Source organism: Scheffersomyces amazonensis (assembly GCF_036850825.1).
Source record: "Scheffersomyces amazonensis strain UFMG-HMD-26.3 chromosome Unknown RJT21scaffold_4, whole genome shotgun sequence".
Lineage (NCBI taxonomy): Eukaryota > Fungi > Ascomycota > Pichiomycetes > Serinales > Debaryomycetaceae > Scheffersomyces > Scheffersomyces amazonensis.
In genome coordinates, this window is record NW_027042744.1 from 1,230,919 (window position 1) to 1,255,920 (window position 25,002).

Here is a 25,002-nt window from a genome sequence, read left to right on the forward strand (position 1 = left end):
CAAATATTTTCTAACTACTAATTATTATTTAATAAATCATATAATAACTTGTAAGAGATGTATGAATCATTCATCACTCAGAATCCGGGTAAGAAAGGTATAAAAACCTTCAAAAGCATTTATTTGTCAGTATCATTCGGAGGACTCCACACTTTTTGCGCTTATCGCTATGTTATTTAGGTTGACTTATTACTTTATATAAAACTTAATCAAAGATGCTATACTAATCCGAAATCCTATATATTGATCAAATATTTGAGTACTTTATTGCATTCAGAGTCAAAGTCCCATTGGTAATATAATCATACCCCTATAACATACACTTATTTTTAGGAGGAGTTGTTTGGCAAGTGTACCCCTATTAATAAATATTTTCCCAAATATATAAATATCACAATTGTTTGCTAGAAGATTAAACAAAAGCTCCAAATATATAATGTCAGTTGCTGCTTTACTCAAGTGGTATATCTTCGTACCGTTATTGGTGATAATCTACAATGTATACCAATCTTTCAAGATACGGAAATTGATGAAAAAATTTGGAGCCAAAGATTTCACTAATAAAGTATCAGATGGCTTTTATGGCATAACGAGACCCTTTAAAATGGAGAAGGAAAGAAAAAAAGGAAGATATGTTGAGTTTTATCATTCAGTATTACAGAATGTAGATCATCCTGAAATTGGTACTCTTACTACGAAAGCTGTGGGAATTGATATTATATTTACTAAAGATCCAGAAAATATAAAAGCAATTCTTGCAACTCAATTTAATGATTTTGAGTTTGGGTTAAGAAGTGCATTCTTGTATCCTTTGTTAGGTGAAGGAATTTTCACCTTGGATGGTGAAGGTTGGAAGCATTCAAGAGCTATGCTAAGACCACAATTCTCAAAAGAACAAGTAGGCCATGTTCAAGCTTTAGAACCACACATTCAATTACTTGCAAAACACATTGTTCAACATAATAAAAATGAATTTGATATCCAGGAATTATTCTTTAGGTTTACTGTGGATACCGCAACAGCAGTTTTGTTTGGTCAATCTGTTGAAAGCTTAAAAGATTCATTTATTGGATTTACTGACCCAGAAGATAATTTTGATGGTAGGAGAGATTTTGCTAATGCTTTTAATAAGTCCCAAGAATATGTTGCTAAGAGAGCAATGCTCAATGATCTTTATTTTTTAATTAATCCACAAGAGTTTAAAGAATCCAATGCGAAAGTACATAGATTTGCTGATCATTATGTTAATAAGGCTCTCAACGTGAGCTCTGAAGAATTAGAGAAGGCTTCTAAGGAACAATATATCTTTCTATATGAGCTAGTCAAAGAAACTAGGAATCCTAAAGTATTAAGAGATCAATTGTTAAACATCTTACTTGCTGGCAGAGACACCACAGCAAGTCTTTTATCGTTCACATTTTATGAATTGTGCAGAAATAAAGATATTTGGAAGAAACTAAGAGAAGAAGTTGACAATAAATTTGGATTAGGTAATGAAAGTAGAGTGTATGAAATAACCTTTGAATCTTTAAAGAGATGTGAGTATTTAAAAGCGGTTCTTAATGAATCATTAAGATTGTATCCAACTGTTCCTAGAAATGGACGTTTTGCAAATAAGAATACAACTTTACCAAGAGGTGGTGGACCCTTGGGTGAAGATCCAGTATTGGTCAGAAAGGGTCAACCAATTGCATATGTAATTTATTCAACTCACAGATCTCTGGAGTTCTATGGTAAAGATGCCAATGAATATAGACCTGAACGATGGTTTGAACCTGAAACTAGAAAGTTAGGTTGGGCTTACTTACCATTCAACGGTGGACCCAGAATTTGTTTGGGACAACAATTTGCTTTAACAGAAGCTTCATATGTACTTGTTAGATTATGCCAAATGTTTTCATCCTTAGACCCTCCAAAAGACAAGGGTGAATATCCTCCCAAACAATTACTTAGTATTTCAACTTGTTTATATGACCCAAATCTTGTTTCTTTATATTAGTAGATTTTATTGGTTATATTTTATATACTTATATGAGTATTATTATTAATTTAACTATCAAATTTTAATTGAAGCTTTAGAACATAGTGAATAGAATTCAGAAGATTTATCATTTAACAAGTTTTGTGGAGTATCAAATTCTTTAACATTTCCTTTATCAAGAACAATTATTCTGTCACTATCAAGGATAGTCTCTAGTCTATGTGCAATTGTAATAATAGTCTTATCTTTAAACTTAGATCGTATAGTGTCTTGAATAATTTGATCAGTTTGAACATCAACAGCAGCAGTTGCTTCATCTAAAATCAATATATTTGATTTATTCAAAAGAGCTCTAGCTAATGACAATAATTGTTTCTGACCTGATGATAAATTTGAACCTCCTTCATATACAGTGGCTGATAAACTTACATCATACTCAATACTAGATTCATTAGAATTTTTCTTTGGAGTTTTCATCTTTTCAACGTGATTTTTTAAATGAGCATACTCTAAAGCCTTCCATAATTCTTCGTCTGAATGATTCTCAAAAGGATCAAGATTCTGTCTGATACTTCCTTCAATGGTTTGAGAATCTTGTGGTATAATATTTAGTTTCAGTCTTAAGTCATAGAGTCCAATGCTTGATGTATTTATATCATCAATTTCTATATTACCGTTGTAGGCTTCGATTATTCTGAAAATAGATATAGCAATAGTGGATTTTCCAGCACCAGTTCGACCAACAATACCGATCTTCTCTTGAGGTTTAATAGTAAAGGATAGATTATGAAGAACAGGTTCTAAATTGTCTCTATATTTTGTTGAATAGTTATTAAAAGAAATTGCACCCTTATTAGGCCAACTGCAATTAGGTCTATAGCTTTCAATAATAGAATCAGCTTCCAGTTCTAACTTGCAATATTCTATAATCCTTTCTACTGCCACAGATTTCGTTTCAACCTCGGCCCAACATCTTATAATAGAATTCAAAAGTGCTGTAATGTTTAATTCACTTATCATTACAAACCCGACCAAACCTGGAGTCAACTTATAAGTAGTTCCAATTGTAAAAACTATCAGCAATGCAGTGCAGTATATCATGATTGAAGACATCATTTGCAATCTCAATGACAACCATCTAGAACAGCAAAGACTAGCATACATGGTTTTTAATAACAAACTTCCTTTTGCTATATTATTATTAATGAATCTTTCCTCTTGTTCATAGGCTCTAATAGTTTCGACTCCAATCACAGACTCTTGTAAGTGAGAGAATATTGGACTCTTACTAACACTTGTTAATCTCTTCAACTCTCTGCTTGCAGGTATAAAGTACATTCTTATGCTGTTATAAATGAAAAAGAGAATCACAATTACCACTACCATAATAGGTAAGTTATAAATAACAACCGTTAAAAATCCAAAGGCCTCAATTACATAATTAGCAAGACCTATCCAAGACCAAATAAGTTGATCATCCAAAAGATTAATATCATCTGAAAATCTATTCAATATCCTTCCAACAGGAGTAACCTCAAAGAATGACATGGGAGATCTTAAAACCTTATGCCACATTGTATCATGAAAATACTTTGATGCCCTTATCACACTAAATATACATAATACCAGACATCCCACTAAAACAAATAATCCCCCAGTAATACCCAAACCAGAATAGAGGGAAAGATAGTACGATGGTGACGCATTGTATCCAAATTTCAAATTCTCTTCAGACCAGTTTTTTAAGACATAGTTTGACAGAATCAATGCCAACATAGTCCCGATATGTGTCAATGCATAAAACAAAATGGACCAAATATTGCAAGCCTTAAAATACTGCAAATAAACTGAAAAGTTAATTCCACCATTGTTACTCTTTTCCTTGTGAATATCAGCTTTTATTTCTATTTCGTGCTCTTCCTCGACTCCATCATCATCTTCATAGTTATGTTCTAAAGATACCATGCTGAGTCTTCTTTGTTCTTGACTTCCTCTTCTCTCGATATTATGTTCCCTTAAATTTTCTTCAGCAGCATTAGAACCATCAAGTCTTATCACATCGTCTTGAGTCAGGATGTAGGAAGCAGTATGCTCTAGTACCTCACTGGTTGTCTCATTTATTTGTTCTTCAGTATGGCCAAACTCTTCAATTAAACTTGTAAGTTCACCATTATTTTGCTTGCATTCTTGATAATTTCCCGTTTCAACTATTCTTCCGTCCTTTAAAAGGATAATGTTGTTAGCTTCCTTTAACACCTTTATAGAATTGGTTGCTAAAATTATACACTTTTTATTTAATAAGCCTTGCGGTCCAATAACTCTGTCAATGATGTTCTTACCAACATGGGCATCAACAGCAGATAGTATATCATCTAAAATGTATATATCAGCCCCTGAGTAAACTGCTCTGGCTAGAGCTAATCTAGCTTTCTGGCCGCCACTTAAAGATATACCTTTCTCACCAACAATCGTCTTATCACCATCAGGTAAAACTTCTAAATCTGCCACAAGTTGACATGCTTCTAATGTTTTCCAATACAACTTCTTATTATATTTGTAACCAAATAGAATATTCTCTTTAACACTTGCATTGATGATCCATGGACTTTGTGAGCAGTAAGCAATACTTCCATTAAATGATACACTTGAACCACTCTTTTGCTTAATAGGAATTTCTCCAAGAAAGCATCTAAGAAGGGATGTTTTACCTGATCCAGTCTTACCTACAATACATGTCAATTCACCATTTTTAGCTTCAAAATTGATGCCCTTCAATGCAAAATCTTCAGTTGATTGATTACTTGAATTTTTTTCACTACTCCACAAAAAGTCACCATCATTGACTTTAACCAAAGTTTCATTAGGCTCTAATGGACCATATGAATTCTTAAACTTAGTTGACTCCAACTCTTCTAACAAAAATAAATCTTCTAATCTCTTTAAGGAAACTTTTGTTTCAACAAACTGGGAAAGTATATCTGGTAGTATGAGTAAATTGAATGATAAAATATCAAAGAGTGATAAAGCTGGAAAACAAATTGCAGGGACCAAAGGTATTGAAGATACATATGCAAATGTTATAAAACAAGCACAAGGTACAAAAAAGGGTACAAGAGACCATAAAAACATTGATAAAGCATTGAAGATCCCAATTCTTTTTCCAAGGGGCAACTCTTTGTTATTTCTTATTTGAAAAAGTCTTTCCGTCATTGATTGTTCCCAAGAATATAATTTAACAATCTTTATAGATGATAAAATCTCCGAAGTTAGCTTGGTTCTCTCATCTCTAATGTTCATTATTTTATTGTAAAGGGAAGAAATTGAAGTACTTACCATAGTTGTAATAGGAACCAAAATAGAAGCACAGATGAAACCAGACAAGGCTGACACACCCAAAATTTTAGTCAAAAACAACAATGTTAAAACAATTTTAATAAAACCCGTAACAAGTTCTACTAATTTTGGTAACTCTGAAAGTGTGTTAACATCAATTGATAAGTTATTCACAATTTCTCCTGTGGTTTTCTCCTTTCTTGCATTTGGAGAAAGTTTCAAGGATTTTCTGTACACCATATTTGTTAATGACCCTTGAAGCTTGCATTTAATGGAATAATAATTTGAATAATATATGTTCACAAGAAAGTATCTTAAAACTGTACATAAGAACATACCTGTAGCAATAGCAATACCAACGATGTAAGAATTTTCAGTTTGAGTTGATTCGGCTAATTCGAAACAAATAATAAATCTTTGAAATAAGAAAGTTTGAGCAAAGCCAAAGAACACCTGGGAGATATCAACAGTAGCACCAAAACATGTCCTTAAAATATGTGTTCTTAACAAAGATTTTGCTAAAGAAGATTCTCCAGATTTTAATGAATGGGACCAATTTTTTTCAAAGTCATTGTAAGAAGAGTTCATATCTAGTCCAGAAGGGATAGGAGGTACATCTTTATGTTCTAATGATTTCAAGTTATGAGCTTTTTCAATAATACCTTTTAACCAAGAAAATGTCAATTCATTGAAAATATTTCTTTCAAAATTTAGATTCCATCCATTAATAGCATAAAGTTCTAATAATTCTTCAGTTGGTCTATAATAGGAAAATTCTAATACATAAATAACACATGAATTTATGAATAAGATTAGTTCCAATAATATAATAAAATTCGAACCACTTTCTCTGGTATAGACCTTATATTTGAAAAATCGGTCTATCATCAAAACAGTAATATTGATGAAGGTGGATAATATCCAATAAAGTAATACAGATGCACAAGAAATAACATTTCTCAGTGGTTGAATGATCTGTAAGGGAAGTATTACTAATGTAATACAAAGTATGGTTGAACCTACACCTAATAGGTTCAAGAATCCAGAAACATTGGCATATAATATGATATAAATGGTTAGTTGAAATACAACTGTACTTATTTTGAATAGTTGAAGTAATCCAACATTTTTAATTGAAAATAAATTCCCCAAAGCAAAAGGTATCTTATATTTACCGTATTTCCTCTTAAAGAGGATTCCTAATAGTTGGAATAAACCAATGATACTTATAAGAACATTTATATGAAAAATAAGAGACCTTATGAAACAAGGATTTATTGATTCATTGTTGTATAACGGATCTATAATTGCAACAAGAGAGCAATGGCTTTCTGTTCTATTTGACTTCAAGTCTTGGAAGGGAGAACCTCCTAACAACGGTATTTGGTTCATTTTGTAATTGTTGTATTAAAGACAAAACAACAATTATTATAATACTAAAAGCATGATTTGAATGGATTCTTATAGGACTCTTACTCTTCAATGATTTCAAACAATAACAATTTTCGCCATGGGACTGATGGGAGCCATTGCAAAAATCTTTTTTTGCAGCGAAAACCGAGACAGTCATACTTGCCTAATTGGGAAGTAAATCCACTAGTGACTCTTTTTGCGGATATAATCATTAACTACTGCAGCATACCCGATTTGAATAAGCCCCGATTAGGGTATCTTTACGATCAAAGCGACCGTTTTTAGATAATGAGGGGACACTGTACAATTTCTATTAGATATCATTTACTTTATTCTATATCTATGTACATTAAATATAATATAAATAAATCAGAGGCACGTGTTATAAAAAACAAAAGACTTAACTAACTTAAATTCGATCAAGGCAATTCTGTTGTCGAAGTTGCAGTATTTGAATTTTCTAGGAATTTAGATTCTACAAATTTATCCCAGCTAGTCTCACAAATCTTTAAAAACTTTGCTTTCTCTTTTAAGAGCCAGTTTCTTTCCGGTGATAGAGGGGGAGTTTTGTCTTGTTCGGCTTCTTCACTTATCTCTTCTTCATGATCTACATTTAACTTCTGTTTTCTTCTATTTGCATTTTCATTTGCATTTTCATTTGTATTTTCATTTGTATTTGCATTTTCATTCTCGTTCTCATTTTCTGCTTCATCATCATGATTCGAAGAGTTCTTAAAAATTCTAAAATTAAATATACTTTCATTCATCAAATTTATTGATCCAAAAATTTCACCGTTTTTAATTGCTTCGAATTGATTATTAACACCTACTGACTGAGGATATCTCAAGGATGAAGTAGCGGGTGTGGCATTACTCCATGGTCCACCACCTAGATGATGTCTTTGTTGATGATAATAGTATTGATGTTGTTGTTGAGACTGGATTGTTCTCTTCTTTTCATGAATATTCTCTTCGTTTTCATCATCCTGCTTTTCACTATTTTCTTCATCATCATCATTTAAAGTTCCTTCATCGGCATGATTTTCATCACTTTCGTGACTAGGTCCTCTAATAACTTCAACTTCTTCTTTATTAAAGAATTCTCTTTGCGCGGACAATGGTTGTGAGTTAAGAGGTGCAACTTTCGAAATGTCACCATGGTAAACATCTGTGACTGAAAACAGCTTTGCCATGCGAGAAGAATCACTGTAGTTAGAATTTGCTGGTGTTTCATCCAGTTCTTCAACATCAATTACTTCAGTTTCATCGTTTGGAATTCTTTGTGCTATAGGGTGAGATGGATATGCAAATCTTCCACTAGCAGGAGCTGCAGAAACATATCTTACACCACGAGGAAACTGAGAACTAACAGATGTGTAAGGAACTACAGCTCGCCTTGGATAATCTTGATGATAAGGGTTTTGAGCATATTGTGATGGTATAATAGGGTAACTTGACATATAAGGTACTGGGAAATTCAGGTATACAACTTGAGTATTTGGAACCGGCCTATATTGAATACGATGAGGTGCTGGATAACCATAGAGTTGGGATTGTGAAGAATTTGCTCCAACAGCACCTACTCGTTTAAATGGAGGAATAGTTCTCCCATAAGTTTGGGCAGTTCGAGCTCTAGGGAATTGTTGTTGAGGATTCAGATGACTTCCAGGAACTTGTGGTCTGATAGGAGCTGATTGTATAGTAGGATGAAGTTGTTGATCTTGATTTAATGATGGGTTTAATACAAGTGGTGTAGGAATTTGAGCTCGTTTTAATCTTTTTGAGTTAGTCAATTTAGAATTTGATTTCGTACTTAAATGAATATCTAGCTCATCAGCCATATGGGCGAGTGATCTTTTTGTATTATTAAATGCTATAGTAGATGAGCTTGGCTTAGAACCAGAATTACTTCCTAAAGTAGTATTTGCAGTAGTTGAGATTGTAGGAGCAGAAGAAGTTGAAGATATTAATGGAGATGATCTTTCATCTGATAAAACAGGGGAAGAAATTAGATTTGATCCATTGGTACCAGCACTGTTAATAGAAGCAATAAGATGTCTTTGTTGAAGTTCAATTTTTTGAGATTTAATCATAGTTGATTTCATTTCTTGACTAAGTGATGGTATACCAGGACTTACTATACGAAGAGCAAGATCACTATTTGTTGGAGATTTATTGGTAAGATTTAAAGATTTAGGTCTATTTTTCTTTCTATTGGCCATGGATAATGAAGATGGAGTGGTTGCTTTACTACTTGGATTTGAAGGTGATTGACTTGGAGCAACTATTTGAGAAGGTGTAGGAGATGTAGATACTGAAGCATTAACAGTGATTGGAGGTATATCTACTGAACTTTGAGACATTATGAACTGGAACACTTAGTATGATTGAGTATAATGGAAATAAAATAAAATAAAATATAAAATATTAAATATGAAATATAAATATGAAATTAAATGGTTGAAATGGGTATGAGTAATAAGATGTTACAAGCTGAAATGTTTTAGATTTAGATTTAGTATTAGAATTCTCGTGATATATTTAGTGCACTACTACTAAAAATACAGATATTCAGTTAGCTTGTTGTCAACTTACGTGGATAGAGTTGAGGTAAAGAGTGAATGATTAAGACTTGACTTCGGATATTAGTTAAAGAAGAACTAATGACACGAAATGAATAAATTTATAATATTATTGGTAATATTGACATTATTACCGAGTAAAGCACAATGTAATGGAATCTGAAACACCTGAAACAATGCACCAAAAAAAGTTTTGCTATTATGGAATTATTAATAACAATTTATTGTTACTATCAGGCAATAAGTTCTAAATAATGTAAAAGAGTAGGTTAATGCATAAGTATTATTTCTTTTACTATATTTATATAAAGTAATTTAACTTTAATAGTATTATAAATTTCGGTAAATCCTTTAGTATTTGATTCTATTCCTGTCTCTGATTCGGGATATGATTCTTACCGTTTACGGATATGCATTGCAGATCGCACTAAAAATTTGCAATTACATTTAAAGGACTTAAGCCATTAGCTATGAATCTATTAGTATTAGTTAATACCTTTGAAATAGTAATATTGTGTATAGAACAAGAACGTTAACTAAGTAATATTGTCATAATTAAGGCTAAAGTTCGCATTTGAAATAGTTTATGCGGTAACTAAGTCATAATAAGCCATACATTCTCTACTCATTTACTCAATTTAAACATATATCAATTCTTGATTTTATTAATATTACTAGCAGTAGAGAAAGCTAAAAAGTCAATCTATATAACATCTTGATATAATAATAATATAATAATAATAATACTGTTAAAGAAGAACTAAACTAGGAAGTATACTTTTCCCAATTCTTTTGTCTCTTCAAGTTATTCACAGTATAATATTTGGTAGTACATGACCATCCTCTCCAAGTAAAGTCCTTATCTGGATTACAATTACAGTTTCTACCAAATCTAATAGCTGGATCAACAGGACAATTAGTGAAAGGAACATGGAAATAACCTACATCTTCAAAGAAATGGATTCTATCTCTTGGTAAGAATAAAGCAGCAGCAATAGAATGAACAGGAGCATCACCCCAACGTTCATAGAAAAATCCACCAGCTCTATCTAAAAATTCGAAATATTCTCTGTAAGCATCAGATCTCCAGAAATTTAAATTGGCAATTTCAAAATTAGACCAGAAATGACATCCATTATAAGTCTTACCTTCATCATTAGAAATGAATTCTAATAAATTGTTTTCAGCTAAAACTTTTGGATTTGCTTCAATATATTTCTTAGTAGTTTCCCAAAGAGTTGGAATAGTTTCTTTATATTCTGGTAAACTAACAGTGAATGAATAATCCTTACCATTATCTTTCATCCATTTAAAGATATCATAATCAATATCACAGTAAATCTTAATATCTGGTTCAACTCTCCAATAATATTCATATTCACTCATTAAGTCATGTCTCCAGAAGAATCCTGATTCGTATCTACACATATGTCTGTAAGATTCAGAACCACCATAAATAACTTTAGCTTGATGCATTCTTTCTCTAGCTAAAGCAGCCTTTTCTTGATCAATCCAAGCAGGATAAGACCAATGTTCTGTTGGGATTAAACCATATTTGGTCTTACCACTACATAAGTTGGAAGTAGCTTCCTTGAAAGCATCATCGAATGGTTGATCATTAAGGAAAACCCAATCATAATGAAATTTATGATTGAAACGATCTTCAATGTGTCTAATTGATTCCAATAATTGATATAAATCTTGATTTCTAGCTAATGAAACAAAAGTAGCTTTAATTTTATCCTTTTCAGACCATTCTAAATTAGCTGGAACATCTAATTTTTGATTTTCAGCTTCAGCGCTGCCCTTTTCAAAGAGTTTTTGAGTTGGACCTTTTCTTTTTCCAACATCTCCAGTATCGGCTGCTGCGATTGGAGATGATTTAACTTGAGCTGGTTGAGAACCAGTACTAGCAGAAAATGATGAACCTTGAGTTAAAATGAACCCACATACAATTAAAATAAAAGCAAAAATTCCGAATCTAATGAGACGGGCGTTTGATCTAGTTGGAGCCATTTTGGACAAATATAATTGTTTTTGATGGGGAAGACGTGTTGAATATAATTAATCAATGAATAAGTAAAATTAATAATGAATTAGTTGATTAATAAACTTATTGGATTATTTGATGATTAATTAACTAGTCTATAGGTGAAATTTGATCAATCTATCAAGCAAGAGTAAGATGAAGTTGAATTGTTTAAGTAAAACTTGCTGATTACGGGAAAGATTGAAAAAAAAGTGGGAGGCTGGTGCGTGTATGGGCCTGGTTTTTTGAGGGAGTGATTAGCGGTGTTGATGTACGCTGATAGACAACTAAACTAACGAAAGTATACTTAAGTAGAAACAAGTTCTCGATAAAGAACAAGAGAAATCGAATAGAAATCAAAAAGAAAACAGAAAGCAGAAAGAAGAATTAATATAAAATATTTTAAAATTCCACTGATATTCTTTAACAAGTGCTTTGATAGAAATGAACAAGTGTTCTAGGTTACAAAGTCAAAAAGTTCACGTACAGGTTTAAATTATATTAATGGCGTTTTTTGCTTATTAAGTATGGGTGTATGGATGTTAATAATTGCACTTTTTTTCTTAGCTGGTCTAACTTTTCTATAGCAGTAAATCCGTAGACTATATATGCACTGCAAGTATTAAAGTTGAGCCAAGTATATACAGAAGTGGTGCGATTTGATTGGACTATTCATACTACAGTATAGATAACTATATATATGTTTTTTTAAAAGATATATAGAATTATTGGTAAGTCTAGCCTACAATATGTACAATTTGTATAATCATCAATCTCAACCAGATATAGATAATGCGAATCTTCTTTTGCATTTTCACAGTGTCGTATTAATTGGTTTTGTGCAGGTATTACATTACAATAGTGAGATATTATATGTGGGTCTACATATGATTATGATGATGTGTAAGTCATGATAAATACCCCACTTTATATGAATGGCTGATTTATTTGACTTAACTATAAGGTACCTACATATTATCATAGACACTTCCCTGATAGCTATTAGTTATTCCTTTAAAGTTTCGTCATTAGTTGATCTGGTTTCGGTGACATTTGTCTTGTGCTGGCTAGAGAACACGTCGACCTTTTTGCAATGTAAAACGCGTAAATTCGCCAATTCCGTGTGTGCAGGACCAGGCAATCACTAAATTTCATTCGTTGAATTATTTTATATCCCTAAACAATAGCAAGAGAAAGAATACGATAGTTAAGTAGTTATTTCACTTTTTCAAATTTTGATAATAAGGTGAAATCCTACATTTATCACAAGGACCCTTAAACAGAAATTATATCCCTGTTCCATTGTGAATAGTAAATTTCCAATTTTGACGGGTTGCGCCTTAAAAACTATACATTTCCATCCCTAACATATAAATCCCTTACATGTAAAGCTTCTCCAATTATTTATTGTAATTATGTAATTTCGTTCCATCTTTATCCCTCTAATTAGTTATCGATTATTAGTTTATGAACTAGTAGTTTTGGTGGTTTTAGTTATTCGCTGTTCTTATCTTGATGATCGTCCCACCATAAGCTACTAATGAAATTCTCCGCTAATTTTTTAGTAAAATTACGTCATGTGCTCTTCTCACTATTTCGCGACTACTTTGTAACAGTGACATAAATAATATTATATTGTACATGTATTAAATATCAGTCTATAAATTTTACTTATACGTGACTTGTAAACTTTTGATGATAGTTCACTAGATGAGTATATCTATGAGATGCTTATGAATATGAATACGTAGATGTATAAGTAAAAGGTTTGTTTGTATGCAAATAAAATGTTATCTATTGGTATTTCAGCCATTCGATAGGTTTCTCTAATCCCATCACATTATAGTACTGCTTACCACATGAATAACCTCTAAATGTGAAATCATTATCTGGATTACATAAACACTTATGATCGTATCTGAATTGAGTATTTAATGGACATTGATGATAAACTCCATGATTATAACCAACATCATGGAAATAATGAATCTTCTCTTTTGGTAAAAATAACGATACAGCGATTGAATGAACTGGAGCATCACCCCAACGTTCATAAAAGAATCCACCTGTAGAATCTAAGTATTCGAAGTATTTCCTGTAAGCTTCAGATCTCCAGAAATTCAAATTGGCAATTTCAAAATTAGACCAAAAGTGACATAAATTATAACTTTCACCACCATCATTACTTATGAAATCCATAAAGTTATCTTCAGCAATATATTGTGGATTTTCTTTGATAAACTTTTTGGTATGTTCCCAAAGGGTTGGAATTGTAGCTAAGAATTCATGAATTGAGATTGTAAATCCATAAACTTTATTATTATCTTCCATGAATTTAAATACATCGTAGTCAATATCACAATAAATTTGAATACCTGGTTCCACACGCCAGTACCAATCATATTCATCTAATAATTCATTTTGCCAAAAGAATCCTGATTCGAATCTGCACATATGACGATAACTTTCTGAATCACCATAAATGATTTTTTCTTCTTTCATTTTTTGACGAGCTTTGGCAGCCTTATCAAGATCAATAAAATCAGGATAAGACCAATGTTCCTTAGGAATAAGACCATATTTAGTATTACCACTAGTCATAGCTGAGGTATGATCAATAAATTCTTGAGTAAATTCGACATCATTGAGAAATACCCAATCATAGTTAAACTTATGATTGAAACGATCTTCAACTTGCCTTATAGCTTTAATTAATTCTTTTAATTCTGAATTACGAGCTAAAGTAACAAATGTTGCTTTTACTCTTTTATCTTGATTAATGTCTTTTGATGGAGTTAATTGAGCTTTGCTTGCTTCTTCTTTTTGTAATCTTAATTCCAATGCTTGAGCTGCTTCTAATTTTTTTAATTCGTCAAGATCATGTTGAGGTGTTGGACCTGCCTTAGATATTTGTTTCATTTCTTCAATTCGACTATTAAGGTCTTGTAATTTAGGAGAAATTGTCACATCTTGAGATGATTGAAATCCCGGAGCTGAGGGAAGGATAAAACTTAAACTATATAAAAGGATGATAACAACTGCTACCACAATGTATCGATAAATCTGTCCCCTTTTTAACATGATAGAATGAAAATGACGATGACGATGAAAATGAAAAAGAAAATGAAAATGAAAATGAAAATGAAAATGATATATGAGTTTTTAATTTAGTTTTTGATTTAAGTTTTAGTTTACTTTTTGGTACTTAACCACACTTCAAACTGTTACTGAAACTAGCAGTTTTACTAATAAAATGTATAATGTATGCCGTGACTTTAAAAAAAGTTCATAAACAGATCTGATGAAAAACTTTACAAACTAACAGGTATATATGATCACAGTGAAAAGTAAAAGTAAAGGTAAAAGTAAAGGTAAAAGTAAAACTGATTTTTTTTTATAAAAAATATCTTTGCTACTGGAACGATTCATAAATAATAATTTCAACTTACTACGGTAATGTATAAAGGTCTTGTATATAAATTTAGTTCATGGACACATGTCAAGAGTCCTGCACACATCGTTATATATTTTATAACTTTTTGTGATAATATCTTTTGTTCTATTAATTGACTTGAGAAACTTTTTGATCTAAAAGTGAGAAAGCTTGTTTTAGGGACAATGATTTTAAGGGTTCAAATAGGTTCATCCACCAATAAGATTATGATTATAGACGATAGAAGGCTATGAGCTAATGTAAAATTATTGATGACTACATTGTAAACTATTAATAACTAAATATATGTACTTGCAAATCGTTAAATCATTAAGTAACTCATAACTATTTGTTACATACAATAAACCTATGTCATAATTATATATATATATTTATTTAATAGTTCTATTGTCATTGTTATTATATAATATAATATTATATTATGAGAGACCAATAATAATACATCAGGCTGTGTGTTAAAAATTAAGGTACACCACTGCAAGCCGCTTTGATCACAAAATAATAGTTAAGGGATAAGATGCGACTGAGACTGATAATAATTGCTGCACGTGCAAATGGGTCAGGTGCATGGTCGCGTGACTTTGTACAATATAATAAACAAGAATTCCATAAACAGAAGTGTTCTGGAACCCTTCCAATTACAATACCACTATAATTTCTATAATTAACCAGTGGAAATCTCATTACCTAAAGTGGAAACAATGGCCGGGATATAGCAATGGGTGTATCTAATCGAAATAGAAATTACAGTAATCCCATTACTAATAATACAGAACTGTTATTCCCATTAGACAATGATGATAATCCATTATTTAGTATAACATCAGCATCTAATCAACATAATGAACATAGTGATAAGGTACATGAATTAAAAGTGGCTCAAATTCAAAGACTTATACAACTTAAGTATAGAAATGATCCAATCAAATTAATTAAACAATTATCATATGAATTATCTAAGAAAGAATCGGAATTAGTATTAATTCAACAACAGAATTTTATAAAACAACAGAAATTAATTCGGTTATGTATTGAATTTAGTAATTTATCTACGTTAGAGATCAATCAGCGATTGAATGAAATGGATAAAGATAATGAAGGTAATGCAGTATCTTTAAATCGTCCTCAACCTATAATCGATGATAATAATAATAATAATAATAATAATAATGATCACAATGATAATCATAATGATCACAATGATGATACGATAACTAATAATCATAATACTAAGAATGTATCGAGTGTATCGTCACTAAAATCGATCACAACAATTCATGAACATGATCTTCTTGCGCCAACTTTGGGTAGTACACATTCACAATTGCCCATAATAAATCAAACTATACATCACCATAGTCAATCAAGTCCATCACCCATATCTTCTAATTGGTTGACTAAATGGTTTAATAATTCAACTGATGATTTATCATCATCATTACCCCATTTGAAACGGTCATCATCAACACCTCCAATTAATGGTAATGAAAATACTACTTTGAATTCTCATACTAATGTAAAAGTACCGGTTGAATTAGAAAGTATGTCACGATCTGATACTTCAGTTTTATCAGAATCAGAACCAAATCCTTCATTGGCAATTAATATTGATAAGTATGGATTTTTCAATGATTTAAATAATATTACCACCACTACAACAACAATTTCTTCAACCCCTCCACCAGTTACCCAATCACCACCGCAATCTTCAGATGAATCATCTAATAGCTTATCCAATAGTATAGCCATTTTAATTCAAAATAAGAATCCCATAAATCAGACCATTAATCATTTACGACAAATATCCAAAACTCATGATATAACCAATCAACAAATTGAGAATGAATGGGATTTATTAATAAGAGATATTAATCGAGAATTTTATCGACGTCAACAACAACAACAAGAACAACTTCAACTTCAACAATTTCAACAATCTAATAATGAAGATTCTAAATTCTTTAGAAGTATTAATAAAATTAAAAATAGAGTTATTGGATCAAATACCGAAGATTTAGAAATGTATGGATTAATGGGATTAAATCTTGTAAAACATGATGAAACAAATTATATTAAATTATTAGGATTAATTCATAAATCAGGAATTTTAATTAAATATAGAAATCAATTATGGTATGAATTTTCTAACGGGAAAAATCTTTGTGTAAATGGAGAATATCAAGAATTATTAAATAGATCAAAGACAAAATCTGAAATTGAAAATGATTTAATTATTCTGAAAAATATTGAACAAATTAATCTTGATCTTCATAGAACTTTACCAAGTAATTATTATTTTAATAATTTAATTGAATTAAAACCAGGACCAAATTTTTATAAATTACAACGTATATTATATGCATTTATAGTTTATAAACCTGAAATTGGTTATTATCAAGGGATGAATAAACTTGTGGCTAATTTATTATTACTTGTAAATCAACCAAATTCTACTACAATTCTTTTAAAGGAAGAAGATATATTTTGGATATTTATTGGAATTATTGAAGAAATATTACCACGATATTATAATCCAATTGAAAAGAAATATGAATTATTTTATCAATCATTTAGTTCAATTCAAATTGATTTAAAAATTGTTAATCATATATATATAAAGAAATATCTTTCAAAATTATATGGATTATTTGATAAATTAAATGTTGATGTTGAAATAATTATTCTTAATTGGTGGTTAAGTTTATTTATTGATTTAAATTTTTTGGATTTAGATGTTTGGTTTAAAATATTCGATGTATTATTAATTCATGATGATTGGGATGTTACTCCTGATACTTCATCAACAGTAGCAGTAACAACAACCTCAACTTCAACTTCAACTTCATCTTCAATACCAGAACCTATCTCTGCTGATGATAACAATCAACTGTCAAGTTCAATTGAAGTGTTACCTAATGTAATTAAATTCTTTGCCTTGACATTATCAATGCTTAAGATCCTTGAGAATTATTTGTTAGCATTAAATGATCATGATTTAATCTATAAATATTTAAGTTATACCAGTTCTACTGATAATAATAATATATCAACTTTAGATAAGTTTAAGATAAAATATTCAGAATTAATTAAATCTTATCAATATTTTACAAAGAGGATATCCAAAGTTGATGTAAGTAATTATCGGAAACACAAGTTAAAAATAAATTAAATTCAAGTAAAGTAAAGTATAATATATTTATAGTTATAGGTAATATGTAATAGGTAATAGGTAATTATATAGGTATAGTATAATTATATGGAATAAAAACATTAAACACGTTATTTACAGAGGATTTGAAATTAATATTAAACAACTTCACTAATAATTCTTGAAGCTTCTCTATATGTATTTAATAATTCAATACATTTTTCACGTTCAGCTTGAATATTTTCATCTTCTTGTAATAATTCATTAAATAATGATTCATTATATAATTTAACAACTAATCGATTTTGAATATGTTGTTTAATATAATTAACAAGTAGACACATAATAGATTTAGGAATTTGATCTTGAATCATTTCTCGAACAATTCCAAAATATGATACAATTAATCTTCTAATTAATTCACATTCTAATTGTTCTCGTTCACTTAATTCATTAATTGCATCATCACTTTCAAATGATGTTGAATCATCTTGTGATGGATCACTTAAATTCATATTTTTAAAATGTTCAGTTTGACTAGTAATTGTATTAGAACTTGAATTATGACTATTAATATGATTACTATCAATATTAAGATGATGATTATTATTACCAGTAGTAGTATGGAATTGTAAAGTAGATTCTTGTGGTAAGGGGAATTTAAATGGTACCGGATTTAATTGAGCTTGATGTTGTAAATGTTGTTGATGAATGACAGGATCTTTACCAAAAAAGTAATTAAAAAATGATTCAGGATATACATGACCATTTGATGGAGTTGATTCTGATCTAAATGATAAATTGGTTCTATTAGAATCAGATCTTTTATGAGATCCATTACCATTTTTAACTGGTTGAGGTTGTTTAATTTCATCATCAACAGAATTAATATCTTCTTCAATTTCATCATCAGCTTCTTCATCATCTCCATTACGAAGTTTTGAATTTAAAATTCTTTCTCCGGCTAATTTTAATCGATTTCTTGATTCTAATTCCTTTTGCTTTTGTCTTTGTTCAACAATAAGCAGCATAGCTCTAGCAGCTCCCACAAAATTTGGATGATTAGTATTAATATAAGCTCGATGAATTTCAATTAATGATTCAACATATTTAATAGTTGGACCTAATCTTTCTCTTAATAAATCACTTACAACTTCAATTAATTTTGCTTGTAATTTTGGATATCTATTTAATTCTAATCCAATATTTGATGAACAAACATTATGAACAATTTTCATTAATTCTTCATAAACTAATTCAACACATCTACGAGATGGATCTTCAAGTAATTGAATTTGAGGTTTAACTAATAAATCAAAAGCTAATTCAGGTACAAATAATGCCGGTCTTGGACCAGTTGAATTTCTTATAGCAGTTCTAATATCATAAATTGATAAATTATGAGTTGGATTAATTGAAGCTAATTGACTACCAAATACTTCATTAAATATATAATAAATTCTGGCTCCACCACATAATTCTTTTGTTGAAATTTCATTAACTGATGTACCTTCAATTGATGTCATAAATGCACTAGCAAATTTTGTCATTAAAGTTAATACAAGAGCACCTCTTGATTCTTTTGAATTTGTTAAATTTGAAGGTATTTCTCCATAACTTAATAATTCTTGTTCAGTTTGTCCCATTAAAGTATTTAATTTTGCTTTAATATCAGGTAATCTTTCTCTTATATGATTCATTAAAATTTTATTTAAAGTTTGAGATAAAAATTTAGTTCCACATCTATTTGACATTGATTTATAAGCTTGATGATTTGAAAAAAATTCTTGTTCATCATAAAGACTATCAGTTAATGATTTATTTTCAGATATATCTTGTTGAGATCTATTAACAATTCCAATAAATCCTAATTTTAAAGGATATACATTCCCCTTTAAGATATCTAAAGCATTTGTACCTTGATCCATTAAATCTAATTTAGTTAAAATTCCAACAGTTCTTTTACCAGTTGGATCAACTTGTCTAGCTAATTTTAAAGATTCAGAATTAACTAAATCAACATTTGCAGGTGATACAGCTAATATAATACAATTTGGTTTAGAAATATATTCTAATATTAAATTTCTTGTTTGTCTTTCAATATCAGTTGGTTGATCACCAATTGGAATTTTTGTTAAACCTGGTAAATCAACTAATGTTAAATCTAATACATTTGGTGAATAAATTTTTAAATTAATTGGTAATCTTGAAATACCTTTATTTGTTCCGGCAATTCTTAAAGTTTCAGTTTCAATTTCTTTTCTAATATCATTAAAATTATAAAATCTTTTACCAGAAATATGAAGAAATTCTCCCCATTCATTTGGTGGATTAACTTTACCTCCATTTGCTGCATGAACATGTTTTCTTAAATGTTCTTCTAAATTAATTTCTCCATCTTCATCATTTGATGATGATGGTGAAGAAAAATCACTTGGATAATTAGATACAACTCTTGGAATTGTATAAATAAGTGGATCATCAGGTTTAACATGAATTAATTGAAGTACTAATGGTCTTCTTGTAACAATCCCTGTACCTCTTGGAAGAAAATCTTTACCAACAATATTTTCTAAAACTGATGATTTCCCACAAGATTGAGATCCTACAACAGCTAAAATTGGTAAATCTAATTCAGCAAGTTGAGTTGTAGTTACAATATCTTGTAATTTATTAACAACGGGGATTAATTCATGAAATGACATTTTTAATATAATTTATAATTTAAATTTTATAATTTATAATTTGTAATTTAATTTGTTAACTTATAATTATTATAATAACTGAATAGGTCTATCGTTTCTATAGTACAAAGTACAGTATAAGATATTGATTGGGAGCACCTGGCGAACTTATACGATTCCGGTACGTATCGTTGCGGTTTCGGGTCGTTATCTATTCGGAAATGTATCGATTCTATTACCACACAAGTTGGTTATAAGTTTCGGATGGTATATGATTAACTGTAATAGGAATGATCGACTCAGGGCTGGCCGTGGCTGGTCTGGTAGGTAGTGGTTAGGTTCTTGTTATGGTTTTTTATCGATTTGTGAAAAAAAAAAAATAGAAAGCGAAAAATATTTACCTAGCTTTAATTAATGTATGGCAAGACGGAGAAGCAGAAGCAGTAGCACAAGCAAAAATAGACACCAGAAATCAGAAACCTCAGAAATAGTAGTGCAGCGCAGTGGATGTTTATAGCCACTGGATAATTGGATAGAATGTAGTACACAGTGAACAGTAACAGTATTCACGAAGTAGAGGGAGATGAATACAAAGTACAAACTACAGCACACTCTATATGAATGGGTTATTGAGTGGCAACGTATGGATCGGAGTTTATATACTAAATAAATAATAATATATAGTAAATAGTGAATAGTAGTTAGGTAAGAAAAAAATCGTAAATTGTTTTAACAGCCATTTGCCTCTCTCGGTGGTGCAAGGTGGCGTGGGTTATTATGATTTGTGCCATTTCATATGTGTTTGTATTTATGGGGGCATTCATTTACTGAGAATTTTATTGTACACTTTAGTGAGTAACTGCAGTTAGCAACAGCTTTGCATTTGAGTTTAGTTTCAAGGAGTCAGCTACTGGGTGGTTGATTGCTAGTCCTGAAATTGCAGCTAATCCTGATTTAGCAATTTTAATTGGCTGTTGGCCGAGCCTTCCCCATAATTCTGACGCGTATACGGTGCGGCTATTTTTCAGTAATTGATTTCTTGGTCACGTTACTTTTGCACCTGACCAGATATCTATCTATCTATCTGTATCTGTAATTCTCTTATTATTATAATATCTATTTTATATCTGTTATGAGTTCAAATATGTTTGTTGTATATAAGCTTTAGTAATAATTATTGTAGTATTGCTTTTGGTAGATTTCTTTGTCAGTCTTCTATAGATGACTTCATACCTTTTCAGCAAAATTTGGACTAAAACTTATCAAAAGTAATATTTAGAGAAATGAAAATGATATCTATTTAAATACCAATTAATTATATGATATCAGAACCTATTACAACATTCCAATAAGAAGTATTAAACCTTACTTATTTCAATTAATGTAATGACTACATTCTTAATATAGGATACCAATCGGTAGTACGACAAGCAATCACGTGTGCCACTGTCGCCGCCGTGTATGCAGGAATATGAAAAATTGACGTTTGAACAACTAATCCTAAATACACTCCTGTTTAGTTCAATATTAAGCTTATCCACTTCAGTATAGATTATATAACATATAGAGATGGTCAATTGGAGCAGAGTATCCATTCTCTTGGGAGTGTTATTTGCCAGTGTTACACAGGCATTTTTGATTGATTCTATAGATGGAAATTCTTGGAAGAATTCTCACTATTCCAGAACTATTGATCTTTCTAAATCATATGTTAAAGAATTATCTATAATTGAAGCAGTTAATACTGGAAGTAAACCACAAGATGAATATTATTTTACAGTTAATGATGGATTTGATTCAATTCCTCATATTTCCCTCATTTCATTTTCAACTATTAATCCAATTTCTTTAGAAGTTACTTATGAAGAATTAATTCCTAATAAATTATATAAAGTTAAATTTCCAACTCCAATTTCTCCTAATTCAAATATTGAATTTAAAGTTACATATGTTATTACTAATATTTTAGAACCTTTACCTTCTAAAATCGCTATGGATGATGTTCAATCTTTATTATTTAGAGGTAATAAATTTGCTTATTCTCCTTATAAAACTGAAGATTATACTTTAATATTTACTGGAGTATCAAAAGGTCAAGAAATGGAATTATATTTACAAGATCCAAGTGCAATTAATGTAACTGAAAATGCTCCTGATATGAAACCTGTAGTTGATGGTAAAACTTTAAAATATGGTCCATTTGTTGAAGAACTTGATGCATTCACTTTAAGTCCAATGGGATTATTATATGATCATAATAGACCATTAACTTTTGTACATAATTTAAACAGATCAGTTTGGATTCCAGCTTCAAATGTAGATAAATTATCAATTGAAGAATATTATGAAATAACTAATAATGGAGCTCAATTATCAACTGGATTTTCAAGAGTTGATTGGCTTAAAGGTAGATATCAAGCTGTAAGAAATCATTGGGCTTTAAGTCAACTTGAAATCCCAAGTTCCGCTTCCAACTTTGATGATTATTATTTCACTGATTTAGTTGGAGTTGTTTCAACTCATCAAATTATTAAGGATCATTTGATTTTACAACCAAGATTCCCATTATTTGGACAATGGCATTATAATTTTACCTTGGGTTGGAATGAAAATATTGGTGAATTCTTACATCAAATTAATAATTCAGAAGATGAATATATTTTAAGAGTTCCAATATTAAATGCAATTAGAGATGCTAGTTATAATAATACTTATTTATCAATTTATTTACCAGAAAATGCTGAATTCGTTAATGTTTCATCTCCAGTCAAATTTGAATCTTTAACTGTTGATTATGAATTATCTTATCTTGATGTTTCAAAGGGTCATACTAAAGTAACTATTCATTTCCAAGATTTATTTGATGATGTTAACAAATTAGCTGTTCTTGTTAAATTCAAATATACCAAGTTGAGTTATGTTATTAAAGTAGCAAAGATTTCTGGATTTGTCTTTATTGGATTACTTAGTTATTATTTGTTATCCTTAATTGATTTATCTATTACTGACAAAAAGAAGAAATGATTAATTTACACATTTCTTCATCTCTATAGATCCATAAGTTCGTAAATTTAAAATATAAAATGTAAAGGTAAAATGTAAATCTACCAACTAACTAATTTGATACTTTTCTTTTAATCTCTCCAACTCTTCACGTCGTATAACATAGTCTTCTTCTGCAAGTTTAGATTTATCAACAGAATAAAGCGATAGAACTATATATCTACCATTGAAATTGATTCCATTCAATTCTTTAACTACTTTAGTTGCACTAGCTAAATTCTGATATACAATAAAACAATCACCAGTATGCTCTTGATTAGATACTCGGATTTGATTTATGGCTCCATGTTCACCAAACAATTGGTATAAGGATTCAGTAGATGTATTATATGGAAGATTCTTAACATACACTATGGGGAAGTCTGTAGCTTTAGACATGGTGTGCTACGACTAGTGTTAATGATAGGTAATAGTTATTAGTGATGGCCATAGTAGTAAAATTTAATTTTGCGCACTCATTTATACTAGACAATATATAATACATTTAGTTAACAAATTCATACATATATACTATATACTCAGGTGGTGATTCCCATTTGAACTCAGCCGTCCAATAGGTATACGTAATTTCATTACTTTTATATCACTTATATAGGTTTTATCGATAGGTCTGTTTTTCTTGTCTAATGGAATAATATCCAATTCATGTAGTGTATCAAATCCTGCAATTACTTGACCAAACACAACGTGCTTCCCATCAAGATGGGTAGAATCGTGTAATAGTGTAATAAAGAATTGTGAACCAATTTTATCCTTCCCTTGAGATGCCATTGATACTCGACCCTTTTTACTATGACTTATAGAATAATTCTCGGCCCTAAAGTATTTATTATTATTATTATTATTATTATTATTATTATTATTATTATTATTATTATTATTATTATTATTATTATTAGTATTAGTAGTATCATTATCGTCATAAAAGAATGAATTACCCCCTGAACCATTACCCTTTTCAAAATCTCCTGTCTGAATTACAAAATTTTCAATAATCTGGTGAATCTTACAATCTTGATATCCAAACCCTTTGGAATTCGTAGCTAGACCAATAAAGTTTTCTACTGTAATAGGTACAGTAGTTCCAAATAATGCCATTTTGATTATACCTAGTACTTTTTCTTTATGTGTTATTTCAAATGTTACCATATGAGTGACTAACGGATCATCTGTAATGTATTTTAATTCTTCTTCAATTAAGCCTATCTGTTCTTCATAAGGCAATGTGGGTGGACTAATATATACTGACCATATGAAAATCAACAGTAGCAAAGCTGATGCTACTAACCCAAAGTAGGTGAAAGATCTTCGCATG

The 25,002-nt window shown here is 30.2% G+C and overlaps 10 protein-coding genes across 10 annotated transcripts; 3 read left to right on the forward strand and 7 right to left on the reverse strand. All coding sequences in view use genetic code 12, as the record gives it.

Moving 5' to 3' along the window:
* The first annotated feature begins 44 nt into the window (after positions 1–44).
* Positions 45–2,027, forward strand: RJT21DRAFT_44258 (cytochrome P450). Its single transcript, XM_064884574.1, has one exon. The coding sequence runs from the start codon at positions 437–439 to the stop codon at positions 1,997–1,999; it is 1,563 nt and encodes a 520-aa protein (XP_064738062.1). The 5' UTR covers positions 45–436; the 3' UTR covers positions 2,000–2,027.
* RJT21DRAFT_133114 (P-loop containing nucleoside triphosphate hydrolase protein) lies at positions 2,028–7,032 on the reverse strand. Its single transcript, XM_064883177.1, has one exon. The coding sequence runs from the start codon at positions 6,704–6,706 to the stop codon at positions 2,057–2,059; it is 4,650 nt and encodes a 1,549-aa protein (XP_064738063.1). The 5' UTR covers positions 6,707–7,032; the 3' UTR covers positions 2,028–2,056.
* A 2-nt stretch (positions 7,033–7,034) lies between these two features.
* RJT21DRAFT_44262 (uncharacterized protein) lies at positions 7,035–9,304 on the reverse strand. The gene has a single exon (XM_064884575.1). The coding sequence runs from the start codon at positions 9,088–9,090 to the stop codon at positions 7,147–7,149; it is 1,944 nt and encodes a 647-aa protein (XP_064738064.1). The 5' UTR covers positions 9,091–9,304; the 3' UTR covers positions 7,035–7,146.
* Positions 9,305–9,969: 665 nt separating this feature from the next.
* Positions 9,970–11,755, reverse strand: MNT1 (alpha-1,2-mannosyltransferase KTR1). Its single transcript, XM_064882079.1, has one exon. The coding sequence runs from the start codon at positions 11,323–11,325 to the stop codon at positions 10,075–10,077; it is 1,251 nt and encodes a 416-aa protein (XP_064738065.1). The 5' UTR covers positions 11,326–11,755; the 3' UTR covers positions 9,970–10,074.
* A 1,054-nt stretch (positions 11,756–12,809) lies between these two features.
* Positions 12,810–14,849, reverse strand: MNT2 (alpha-1,2-mannosyltransferase KRE2). Its single transcript, XM_064884576.1, has one exon. It carries the CDS (start codon positions 14,417–14,419, stop codon positions 13,133–13,135), a length of 1,287 nt encoding a protein of 428 aa, XP_064738066.1. The 5' UTR covers positions 14,420–14,849; the 3' UTR covers positions 12,810–13,132.
* Positions 14,850–15,266: 417 nt separating this feature from the next.
* On the forward strand, positions 15,267–17,979 carry RJT21DRAFT_121382 (uncharacterized protein). Its single transcript, XM_064882080.1, has one exon. The coding sequence runs from the start codon at positions 15,511–15,513 to the stop codon at positions 17,959–17,961; it is 2,451 nt and encodes an 816-aa protein (XP_064738067.1). The 5' UTR covers positions 15,267–15,510; the 3' UTR covers positions 17,962–17,979.
* On the reverse strand, positions 17,980–20,645 carry DNM1 (dynamin-related GTPase; the record flags this gene model as incomplete). The annotated part of the gene is made up of 2 exons (XM_064885730.1): positions 17,980–18,430; positions 18,509–20,645. 2 exons carry the CDS (start codon positions 20,643–20,645, stop codon positions 18,099–18,101), a joined length of 2,469 nt encoding a protein of 822 aa, XP_064738068.1. The 3' UTR covers positions 17,980–18,098.
* Positions 20,646–22,157: 1,512 nt separating this feature from the next.
* On the forward strand, positions 22,158–23,923 carry OST1 (dolichyl-diphosphooligosaccharide--protein glycotransferase subunit). Its single transcript, XM_064884577.1, has one exon. The coding sequence runs from the start codon at positions 22,194–22,196 to the stop codon at positions 23,646–23,648; it is 1,455 nt and encodes a 484-aa protein (XP_064738069.1). The 5' UTR covers positions 22,158–22,193; the 3' UTR covers positions 23,649–23,923.
* RJT21DRAFT_86336 (uncharacterized protein) lies at positions 23,736–24,065 on the reverse strand (the record flags this gene model as incomplete). Its single annotated transcript, XM_064885472.1, has 1 exon — positions 23,736–24,065. The coding sequence occupies one exon, from the start codon at positions 24,063–24,065 to the stop codon at positions 23,736–23,738; it is 330 nt and encodes a 109-aa protein (XP_064738070.1).
* A 132-nt stretch (positions 24,066–24,197) lies between these two features.
* Positions 24,198–25,001, reverse strand: RJT21DRAFT_5542 (uncharacterized protein; the record flags this gene model as incomplete). The annotated part of the gene is made up of 1 exon (XM_064885049.1): positions 24,198–25,001. The coding sequence occupies one exon, from the start codon at positions 24,999–25,001 to the stop codon at positions 24,198–24,200; it is 804 nt and encodes a 267-aa protein (XP_064738071.1).
* Position 25,002: the final 1 nt, after the last annotated feature.